This window comes from Sander vitreus, chromosome 10, assembly GCF_031162955.1.
Source record: "Sander vitreus isolate 19-12246 chromosome 10, sanVit1, whole genome shotgun sequence".
Lineage (NCBI taxonomy): Eukaryota > Metazoa > Chordata > Actinopteri > Perciformes > Percidae > Sander > Sander vitreus.
The window spans coordinates 15,137,842-15,150,385 of NC_135864.1; the positions used below are offsets into that span (position 1 = coordinate 15,137,842).

The following is a 12,544-nucleotide window of genomic DNA, read 5'->3' on the forward strand; positions in this document are numbered from 1 at the left end:
TACCTTTTAAAAGCGAGGAATAATATCCTGTCTCCTTCGTCTCCCACTCGGGGCTGTGCTGGACACTGCTCTCTGGGCATCGGGTCATCTGGCTCCATCACTACATTTATGGCACCTGGTTTTCCTGCGCGATGTTGTGCAGAACCCCACAGGCTAAAACTATGTTGCAGACTTTTTCTGCCGTGTATGGGTGATATCGCTGATACAAGACAGAGCCATCTGCCCTTAATCAATCCGAAGGAGCGCTCCACCGTGGCCCGTGCGCGTACGTGTGCACTGTTACCGGCGCATAGAGGTCCTCTATAAGAGCCAGATCTGCCATTGCTGATAAGTGATCAACTGATGACTTCTCCTTCTCCTGTTAAACTGATTATATGCTGCACCGCAAGTCCACACTGACTTGAAAACTTGCGTACACGAGTTCAGATCAGACGTGAGATTTTAATAATAAATGAGGGCTACTGAATCCTTAAGTTTAACTGTATCTGTGGATGGCTACCTTAGTGGCTGCCTTACCTATAGGCCAGTAAGCCTATCATCATGTTTTTTTTATTTATTTTTTTTACGATTAGGACGATTTGTGTTTGCTCATACTATGTTAGATTCATGTTTATGTATATTTTCAGACGTATTTTAATTTTTGGGGGGAAAAAACATTTTCAGTTTGTGAATCCCCTATTAAAGATTTCTGAGCTATAGTGTTCTTTGTACCTACTATAGCTAATGTTTATTGTAACACGACAAGCATGGTAAACAGTCAGCTCTTCATTAGTGTTTAATACATTTTTTTTAAAGATGCTGCAGTGGAGAAAATATGCTTCAGTCTAAAGGCAACAGCTCAGTGTCTTTTGCATGTCTTCGTTGTCTTGATTAGTTATATCATACAACGGTGCACATTTTGTCTCTTTTTGAAGGCATTCATGGTGTTGCACATAGTTGGACACGTTAAAATTGATGGTAAGAAGAAGTTGGAAAAAAACTTGCTGGAAGCAATCGGTTAAATACATTTATGCCCACATTCCTGATTATATTAGATTACTTTATAAAGTTTTCTGTATTTCTTGTGTTTACCTTCCTTTCTTCCTAGGAGTCTTATAAATCGTGGTGCAGTGTGTTCTGTCATCTGACAAGCCTTTAAAGTCATGGATCTATTACTCAAACTGAACTGGATTGTATTTCACTGTCTTGCTGGTACCCGAAGCATCACTGCCCCACCATTACCCTTATTTCTGATTGTAACTTTCCAAACACAGATGTGTCACCTCTCACTGAGACATTTCCAGCAACTGCAATGGAGTGGGATTGCAAAGAAAAGATTTCAGCAACCTAAAAACGCCAATTACCGCCAGGCTTTGGTTTCAGTCCTTCAGACGGAAAGAGAGGGACTTCTTTTCACACACTATTTTGCAGCAACCGTTTTACTTGGAGAAATCCATCGCAGAGGAGGCAGAGATACAGATTTCTGTACTGATAGCAGCCTTAGTAATCCAGAAGGCAATACAGCCATAAAACATGTTGTGTTTTGAGTGGAGGAATTCCACTACCACTGTGTGAGTGTGTTCTCTGGGCTTTATTGCAATGGCATTATGGGAAATGTTGGACATCAACTGACATAGATGTAGACAAGGCAGGGAACAGGAAAGCGGGTGAACAAAATAAATTTCCACAAATATGTCCTGAAATGCATTTAGCATAACAGTACATAACAGTAAAAGCATCCACTGGCATATTTTTCATTTAAAGTGCACTGAAGGAACCCCTAAGTGCTGTTTTTCTGGCCAGGATTTATCTACCTGGTTCAACTGTGACAACCTTTTAGTCTCTTCTCTGAGTGTGAGTCAGCTGCTTGTCCCATATGACATCTGACATCTGCTCAAAATATTCCATGAGAAAGTTAAACCGTTAAAGCGTAACTCTCGCCAAAGTAATACTAATAATAATTAATAATTATATTAAAATAGGTTGCAACACAAAATCTAGTTCCTACTTAAAGGGGACATATTATGCTCATTTTCAGGTTCATACTTACGTATTTTGGGTTTCTACTAGAACATACATGCTTTAATGTTAAAAAAACACTTTTTTTATACTGTCTGTCTGAATATACCTGTATTCACCCTCTGTCTGAAACACTCCGTTTTAGAGACTGTCTCTTTATGCCCCCTACAGAAAAAGGCCAGTCTGCTCTGATTGGTCAGCATGTCCGCATATTTTCCACATCTGCGCTCTCTGCGTCTCTGCACCGTCATTGCAGCAAGGCATGGCACTGTGTTTAAAGGCTAAAATTAAGTGGGATTCACTATTAATGAGGCAGTGGGGGATGGTGAAAATGTTGTAGAGGATTCTTGAGAGAGAAAGACAGCTGTGGGATTTAGTCTCTCTACTTCCCTCTTTAAACTTGCCTGATACACTATCTGAGTGCGTACCTAATTGGCACAATGCCTACTGGCAAAGAGTAACTAAAATGAGAGACGTCCCCTGTGTTCTGATGTAACTTTGTAACTGTCCTTTGCAGAGAGATTATGTGCTTATCAGATTTTCCTAACATTGTCACAGCAACCACGATTTGATCCACGAGCAGGGAAACCATTGGAAAACGTGATTTTTATGAGTTTATGGTCAGGTTTGAGTTTTCTGGAAGCGCTGCAGATGTCCCCCGGCTAACACTGCTGACTCCACACGTTTATGGATATGGGGGTGAGAAAAACACTCGGATATCGCATATGTCAGGAGAAGCCACAGCCAGCCTTATCACCCTGCCAGCAATTTGCACTCTTTAAACATGTGCAGTGACTTGATTCAAGTAGGTAATAATTTGGGACACTGTGGTCAGCCAGGCTGTAGCATTATTCTCTACATGCCTCGCTGGAAAAAAGAGCTCTTTATATTTTGTATTAAAGCTACAATCACCACCTTGTTATCCAGGTAGAAAGTCACTGTATGATGGACTTTTTTCTAGACTAAAAGACAAATTGAAGCATCTTGCCTGCCTGTTTCTTCTCACAGAGTTGTTTATTTTCCTTTGGACTGTAGCCTCAGCATGAGTTAATTCATTAGCTTTGCAGGCAGTGAAGCTTCTCGTTCTGATTGTGCTTTGCTCCTCAGTCCTCATTGACGGGACTCCGAGCCTGCTGGTTCTCATTCTACCCATTTAATAAGGGACTGGAGTTACACCTGCAATGCCAGGTGAATGCAATTAACTCGCTGGTTGGCTAACCCAGCAGCACTGCGAGCCCTGAGGACTTGGATTGAGAACCACTCTTGTTGAGAAATGCTGACACTAATAACAAATTATGTTCTGAAGGACAAATGAGACATTTCTTCCCTTCAGCAAGTAAATACTGTGTACGAGCAAAAGTTATTTCAGTACACAAAAGTTAACCCAATTAGATGTAAAAACTTTATTAAGTCTTTGGAGTTCAGAGTTTCTGAATATTACACCCACACACACACAACAGTGCGAATGAAGAATGTTCCGAACTCAGCTGTTAATAAATACAGTGATGAGGTGTTGTTTTTTTTAATGCTTTGGTGAAAGGTCAGAGTTCAGTCTGTGTTTATGACCCCAGTGTTTTTACACTGATGAGGAGAAGTGAAATAGTGATTTCTCTGTCGCAAACAAGCAATCAAGACTACTGATGAAGCCTGAATTCAGCGGTGGTCAGCACTGCATTTTGTATTGGTTGTTATTTGCGCTGCATTGTTTTCATCATTGAATAAATTGTTGATTATTTATTCAATTAAAAATAAATCTTTAAAACCTCATCGTAAGTTCTGAGAGCCCAAGGGAATGTTTTCATACAGCATGATCTGTGATTCAGTGATACAAAACAGAATAACAGAAAAGCAAAGGAGCTTGAACCAGGAAATATTTGGTATTCTTGCTTGAAAACCGACTGGAACGTTTACAAAATATTTGCCTATAAATCTTATGATTAATTGATTGATTGACTATAGTAATAGTTTCAGCTCTAAATTGATCAATGTAGTGATAAGGTGATGTATCTGTTGCAAACAAGAAATCAAAACTACTCATGTTACATTTTGAATAATTTTGAGCATCCAGCAGTTGATTTGTTGTTTGATTGATTCAGCTCTAGCTGTTTTTTAGCTTGTTTGATGAATATTTCTTCTTTGTTGTCTCTTTTTCAGCCAACAAGACTCTGCTCGGCGGAGGTGGAGGTAAGTCACAACCTGTCTGATCCATTGGTTGTGTGTGTGTTTGTGTGCCAAGATGCTTGTAGACCTCAGTTGTTAATAATAGTAGAGCTTTGTGGTGCAAATAGTTGTCTCTGGACATCAAATCATTTAAAATGTTCTTTTAATCAGATGATTCAGGACCAGTGTATGTGTGAGTGTTTCTTTGTGTCGTATGTGTGGTGTGTCTTTGTGTGGAAGCAGGTAGCTCTTTGTTGTGGCAGGTGTTCAAGGTGTGTTTGCATGCCGCGCTGTGTTGCTTGTCTGTCCATGTTTCTGTGTTTGTGTGTGAGCGCAGGTGCAGTCGATAGTTCATAATTTATGGGTGTGGAGTGCTGTGGCTATAAACAAGTCATTTTTCAGTGTATTGTTGACTCAGTGCTTTGCTGCGTGTATGTGGTGTTGGACGTCCACGCTTAATCGATACTTGTAATAAATCTGTGCTGCTAATGCAACAGCCATCTCCACTAAAACTTGTAAACACACACACACTCCTTTCCACGTGTGTGTGTGTGTGTGTGTGTGTGTGTGTGTGTGTGTGTGTGTGTGTGTGTGTGTGTGTGTGTGTGTGTGTTTGTTAATGCTTGCAAATTTGGGTGTTGGTGCGTTTGACTGTGGTTGTTTTTTTTAATCTTCATTTGGGCAGACAGCTTTCGCCTTTCAGACCAGCCCACTTGCACTGCCATTTTTAACATTCCAATTTGTATGTTTTTGTGTATGTGGGAGTGCGTATCCAGTGGCACACCTGTATGTGCTCATGTACATTTCTATGTAAGTTTACAGCAGTGCATTTGCCTGCCTCTGAAAGTGCATTTGCTTTGCTCAAGTGTTCTGTTGAAGCAGTCCTTAGCGCACACGCACACACACACACACACACACACACACACACACACACACACACAGGCTCCACCCTTACTGATATACACCAGCTGAGCCTCAAGCCATAAAAAACTGCACACGCACATACACTACATGGAATCAAGCAGCTCGAGATCTACAGCATCATTTTATACTGAAGTCTCTGAAGGCTCTACAAAGACAGATGGTTTCTAGAGAGGCCCTAAATGTGTGCATGCGTCAGAATATGTGCATTTGTGCCTATGAAAAGCACGTTTACGTTGGTTTTCAGTTTAAATTTAGCATCAACAACATCTCTTTTAAATAAAAAAAGTGTCCACCAATGGGCAGAGGATGCAACATATCCAACAACCACCATCTTCATCAGTGTTTCTCTGTGTTGCTCTACACAAGCTTCTCTCTTGCTGATTTTTCTCATTTCTTTCTTATTGTATTTATTTCCGTCTCGTTGTCTCTCTTTCCAGCTCCAGCCTTAGGGGTTTGCTAAGGCAGATAGAGGCTACAGTAGGTGTTAATTAGAGAGAGAGAGAGAGAGGTAAGCGTAGGGGAGGAGACGAGGGGAGGAATGGAACAAACAAAGACATGGGAGGGAGATGATGGTTAGAGCGAGAAGACAGGAGAGACGAAAGCAACGAAGGTCCATTAAATAATATACAGATGCAAGAGCAGAGCTGAGTGGAAAAAACATAAAACATTCAGTATACATGTCCATTCGCTGTGATCACACTCTTCACTGAGTAACCATTCATTCAACTTTAGTGGGTAGTTTTTTTCATCAGAGGTGAGGCAACAAAAGGTCTTTACATTGCTGTTCTACTGAGTCTCAAGGGTACCTGGGTAAATGTCATTCAGTTAGATCAAACACACACCTGCTGACATTTTTTTCTTCTATCTGGAGGAGTGCAGAGCTCGGCGGCGCATCAACAACAAACTCAAGGGCAGGAAATTAACATTTTTTTATGTCCACTGGCTGCTGTTGCTCATTTATTCCAGAGCTTATCTACCAATTCAACGTTTCGCTGCTTTGATTGATTTTCCAAATAGAAAATAAATCCCAGATAATGATTGGAGGTTCAGTCAGCCAGACAGTTACCATAACATTTATATAGGTTATATATATATATACAGCATATATGTATGTTTGTTTGATTTTTGAATGAATGCCATTAAAATAGCTTGAGCCTGGGCTCACACTTTGAAGTTTGCATTTGGTTCTTCTTCTAGGTCACCATATGCCAGTAATGTACCTTTGGGATGTGTGTTGCATTGAAGTGTTTTTCCACAGGTTTGTAGCCTTCACAGAAATGTCATCAACTGTCTTAAAACATAAGCAGTTTACAGGGCTGAGAACCTGAACCTATTTACCACATTCCAAGCCACAATAAACAATCTTCAAGGTTGAAAACGGCAATGTCCTATTTCATTTAGAGCCAAATTATGGAAGTTGTCATTACAGTTTAATATGTGAACCTACTCTAGTTTACAGTTACTTTGTTGTCATGCTTTGTTAAGGAGGGAAAATGTGGTCTCACTTTATTTTACGGTACACTAATAACACATAATAAGCCATACTTTGTAGCAAATTCGACCACTAGATATGTGGTCTTTATTAGACTGTAAACAAACAGTTATACCCTAATTAGACACCATATTCCTGTGCTCTCAATCTCCAGCAGACCACACACACACTTTGTTCTCTTACCCTAAGCTACGCTCTTTTTGGACATCCTTTTTTGACACCCTCTCTGTAGTCTTTAATATCCCTATATCCCCATGCCCCTTGATTAGTATATTTGGTGTGTCTCCTATTATAGGAAGATTTACTAGCTACCAAGCTGATGTTATTGCATTTGCTTCTCTGATAGTCAAGCGTCAAATACTACTACAGTGGAAGAGCCCAAAGCCGCCTAGCACAAATTCCTGGTTAGAAGCGGTAATGTCATTTTTACACCTAGAAAAGATACTGTCAGAGGATCCCTGAAGAAATTTCATAAAACCTGGACCCCCCTCCTTTCTTAGGGTGTTTCTTAATCTCAAGAATGCAAAGAACGGACTTGTGTTCTTGGGGAGAACGTTCTTGCTGGTTGTTCTTGGAAGAATGAACTCACAAGTTCACAAGCACAGAAAACGCCGTTAACAGTTTGAGACGATGCGTTCTTGCTGTTATTGCTCAACACCCCCAGCACAGGGGCTACCTGCAAGGCTCCAAAATAACAGCTAGAAATAAAAACCACAACAATATAACCACTTTGTATTAAAACAAGAAAACCTCATAATGTTACAATTATTGCAATAATATTGAAAAATAAAACTAATTGAGCTTTAATTTTATTGTTTATGGTTTAGCTCAAACATCCCTTACTTATTCAAAAGAGTGGAACGCGATCCCTATTATTAGTGTATAAGTTTAAGTCAGTTTAAATAAAAAAATAAGTAGGCATATGCACTGGTGTGTCCTATGTGTTCCTATTAGTGTTATGTGGAATTATCATTTCTATATTATTGTAGTGCACTGTATATGCCCAGGGACAACAGATGAAAATTAGCAATTCAAATTATAAAGGTTGGTGTCTCCCTTTTAGTCTACATAACATGCCATATGTTACCACTTTATGTGGTTAACTGTTCATTTATCATACAGACTGAACCTCAACTTCTAATAAATCAGAAAACAAATACACCAAAAGAATATGAACTAAATACTAAATCTAATGTATAGCCTATGGCATAATTTAAACAAGTCTCCCGAAAAGAAAAGGGTATATCTCTCTCTCTCCCCCGCCTCCGCCTGCTGCGCTGTGTGTGTGTGTGTGTGTGTGTGTGTGTGTGTGTGTGAGAGAGAGAGAAGCTGCGGGGTGTGTGTGCTTGTGGAGTTTAACTCCGAAAAGACAGTTAACCCCAGGTTCCCGTTAATCTTATGATGGACATGTGTTGTGATATTTAAACAAACGATCCGTCAACGACGAAATAAAAGCCTCTTATTTACGAGACCGGTCTAAAATGTTCTCAGAACTGAATTTAGAATTGTTAAAATTGTCCCGTTTTTGGACTGTCTATGTACCGGAAACCCGACCATCATTGAATGCCGAAGTGAATGTTGGGATACGGGTGCTGCGAAGTTCATACAAGTTACCAACCAATGCATCCTTGGTAAAATGGGCGTGTCAAGAACATTTCCGGGAATCTTAACTGTTCTTTGTGAAATGCGAACTTGTGTATTGGGACAGTACTTTGGAAACACGAGATGACATTTCACAGGGACACAAGAACACAAGTCAATAGAAGAACACAGATTGAGAAACGCCCATATACAAACCATCTAAACTCAGCCATTGGTTGACCCCTCCTCCTCCCCCTTATTTTTAATTTTTTTATTGTTTTGTTTCTTTACTCTTTATTTACTTATTCATTGTATTTTACTATCTGTGTACTTACTTATTCTTTAATTACCTATTCAATTTTCTTTTCCTGTACCTGTCAGTACAATCCTGTGCATCACAATGAATAGGACACTGGGACGGGCCAAGAGGGAGGGGGGAGGGGGATGGGTGGGTAAGTTAGTTCGATGGAAGATACATGTTTAGTATCTGGTTAAAGGGGAAGACTAAGCGGGAGATGGAGGGGCGGAACGGGTGGGAATTTATGTGCACTGTTTAAAAACAAGAAAAATGTCAAACCTGCTACCCTTGGACATTCCCGATACAGCCTGTAATACTTTTTGAGGTTTGACCAATAAACATATTTGAAAAAAAAAAATGGAAAAAAAAATATTATGATTATTAGTGTTTCTGTTTTTGTTATTAATAATTAATACTCAGACTTGCAGAAGAAAAGATTTTGAGCATTAACCACTTCATTTCCTGCATTCTGGTGAATTTGTATGCACCTATTTCTACCTTTTTCTGAATCAGTTTATGCTGGAAATATCTTTATGTAAAGGGAAACATAGATTATAATCCAAATATAAAAACATAATGGAATATATTGCAATAAGGCTCTCAGGCATTCTGTATTGCTTTCAACTATTTATTCTCTTTTGGATCGATTTTTCTAATTATATCTGAGTCAGCACACATGTACCCTAGCATGTACCATGTACTTCTCCCTTCTCTTCTGCATCTTTTGTTGAGGAAGTAACCTCCTTAAATGTGCATATGACAATTATTCACCTCAATGATACATTAATTCATTTTAATTTATTAATAAACCCCTGGACTGTAATATTGTTAGGTTTGAGCAAGATTTCTGCTCATGTTCAAAACTTTGTGCACATTCAAAATATATCTGTGTTCTCTGAGATTTGGAGGAGTAGTGATATTTTGAGAAAAATAAAGTTATAATAGTCACTATATTTCAGAAAATAATCTACCTGCACCATAGTCTGAGCCCCGTTTGGGTCTCTGTTCTCCGAATGAGCAAACGTTTAGGGAAGTGTCTGTACGCTGCTCTATGCTTTTTTTTTTTCATTGGTTGTTGCGTTAAAGCTTACCCAGATACAATAGTGCTATTTTCTGATTGGCTATTGTGTAGCCCCGTTCTTTTTTTTGATTGGCTGATAAGTGGCAGGCTCAACTAAGAACTCCAGGGGAGACCCGCTTGATTCCTGCCGGTTCCATAGTGAGAGCGGCGCGCCAGAGAAATTTTGGGCGCTGCGCCGCTTGAGACATACAATGTGTGGCGGGAGTGCGTGACAAAAGACCAAAATGAGTGACTGTCGCGCTCAATGCGTGACACCTGAGAGCCCTGAGTTTTTGTACACATTGAACAGGGTTTGGTAATGTAATTTGATTTAACACAAAAACTAAAGTAACGAAGGTTGTGAAACTATATTTTTCACTTAAGACGGAGCCTGAAGACCAGGTAATAATCATCCCTATGATGTAGTTTGCGTGGTTTAGTGCATCTTCATGACATATGATAGACAAGCCAGTTGAGATGCAGTAAATCTGGATTTATAGTTGATGCAAGGGGTTAACGAGAATCTTGTGGTAGATACCTAAGGCGTAGGTTTTGATTTATAATTGAGCATTGGATTTTATCAGTTGAAATCACCAACACAATATGCTGTTTTTCAATATGCAGCTGGTATCAGTGAGCCTGTTCTGGGTCTGTGGGGACAGAGTGCACAGGATGTGAACCAGCCATGAAGACAGTGCCTGCATATGATTGGTTTAGGTGTCTGAAGACATCCGGACCAAGCACACAATTGATGAACACGATCCCAATTAAAATTTCATCCACTTACATTTTTTAATTTGGTGGGGGGAAAAAGGAACAAAATCTTCTCTCGCACTGGATTTCCTTGCAGAGCTGACTTTGTGTGTGCTGACATCTATAATCAATCCTCCAGAACGGGGATGAGGTTTGATACCCTGCTCTCGAAGTCTCTCGGCTGTGGTCCCTGTGTGTCTGCAGCCTCCTCTCCGCTTTCTCCTTGTCTGGACGAGGAGAATAAATGCAGACGGAGGATAGGCTTGTCTTTTTGCCTTTTAGAACAAGTAACCAAGAGAGCATGTATTGTGAATAAAAGGAGAGAGCAGAAGATTGGTTTTGGGGCGCGGAGATAAGACGAGAGGCAAAGAGCACACTTAGTGTACCTTCCACATACAGATAGTGCTGTCAGTGTCCCTGCCGCATACATACATTGCCTGTTTCACCTTAACAGTCGTGTGTTTGTGTGTGTATACGTGTTCAAAGTAGCATTTAACAGGTTGCTGAATGTTTAAGTTTGTGTGTGTATACAAGTACCTATATACTAGTGTGTGTGTGAAGCTGCGTGTGCGTGCATCCACCACTAGACCCATCCTAAATGTTGCCTTGGCAACAAGCTGACTGAAGTAAATGAGTGTCCTGGCTCTGCTGAGGAAAAGCAATATGCCGGCGTTCCGCCCCATTAGTTTGACGGACAGCCTGTTTGGCCTATAAGAGGTCAGCTGGCAAGGGCAGCCATATTAGTATTCCATAGGAGAGACCCCGGGATTGGTTTTACTCTAATGTCAATCTACCTGTGTGTGTGTGTGTGTGTGTGTGTGTGTGTGTGTGTGTGTGTGTGTGTGTGTGTGTTTGTAAGGATGGGTGGTTGGGGGTAAAGCTTGTCTTGGCATAAAACATTGCAGGCATTGTGTGTGTGCGTGCGTGCATTTGTGTCTGTGTTTGCTTGTGTGCCCTGCTGGGGGTTGCAGGCTCATCGCCAGGTAAGCATATCGCCAATTATCACTTCCCAATCCCCCTACTTCCCTGGCTCGCTCCCTCCCTCTCTCCCCCAGAGTCAGTCAATACAGAGCCTGTGAGGGAGGCATGATAACACCTAAACTGGTCAGCAGCCTGCTTAGCTGACAGGTCACTGGTTTGCAGAAGCCAAAACACTCATTTCTACCCCCTTTCTACATCCATCCATTCATTGCATCCTTTTGATTCTTTCTCCTCTCTGAAACCCCGCTTACCATTAATCTCCACCCATTTTTTTTAGCCTCCCTTTCTTCACCTACACACCCTGTTTTACACTTGATCCTCTTTCAAACCCATTTCTCTTTGTCCAACTGTGCTCTTTTCTCGTCTCGTCTATCTCTATCTCTCAATTGTTTTTTTTTATATCTGCGTCCCATTTTGTGTTCCCTGGAAGAATGGGCTTCAGTAGCAGAAAACGTTGGTGTGATATTTTGTATGGTAATGAAGGCTAAATAATGAATGCTGTTTTTTTGTATGGAAATGAGGTTGACACTTTCTAAAATATTTTTTACAGTGTCTAGTGATATAAATTAAATTCATGACTAATTCATTATAATCTGTCTGTTGGTGGCATTAAGCGTAGCCAATTATGGCTGATTGTTGAGTAGCTGAGGTACCATTTGCATGTGACAGTCAGTGGAGTATGAACAGGTATCCTTTGACACTGCAGTGTTGCTAATTTGTTTAGAGCTTCCCCACTCTGCCATCTAAATGAGGGATACATCAATACCCATTTATAGTATAATAGATCTATATATATATGTGTATGCTTTACACATACATTTTACATTTTCAGTGAAGGCACAGATAAAAGAAACATACAGTTCATGTAAAGAGATGCAGTCCACAAGTGATAAGCACACATAGAGGTGGAATAATTCAAGAACAAGACAGAATGTTTATTATAGAAATAAATAATGCCTACATATTCCCACAATGGAACAAAATAGTATTGCCTGCAGCATGTACTTTCTGCTACTACTTTGGCACAGTGGTGCTTTGAGCTACATGCTAATGCCAGCATGCTAACATTATCAACGTAAGGCTGGATTTACACCAAATTAGGAGTTTACTTATTTAAATGTGGGTAGTGCATTTAGGCTGTGGCGGTGGGGTCCATAGACGATTCTGGGGGGAAAATGCAGCAGTAAAAAGTCAAAACAGAATCAGCTTTTGGAGAAATGTAACCCAACGTCACGCTGCGGTGGCCAATCACATAACCTACCGCCAATCAGCCAAAACACAATAGAGTGGGGAACAC

The 12,544-nt window shown here is 40.4% G+C and overlaps 1 protein-coding gene across 2 annotated transcripts in view; it reads left to right on the forward strand.

Annotated features, from left to right (window-relative positions):
• Positions 1-12,544, forward strand: part of macrod1 (mono-ADP ribosylhydrolase 1) — a 112,221-nt gene that overhangs the window by 62,658 nt on the left and 37,019 nt on the right. For both annotated transcript variants that reach the window (XM_078260475.1, XM_078260476.1), the window contains exon 4: positions 4,153-4,182. In XM_078260475.1, the coding sequence (XP_078116601.1) occupies positions 4,153-4,182 (30 nt within the window). The remainder of the gene's footprint in view (positions 1-4,152; positions 4,183-12,544) is intronic.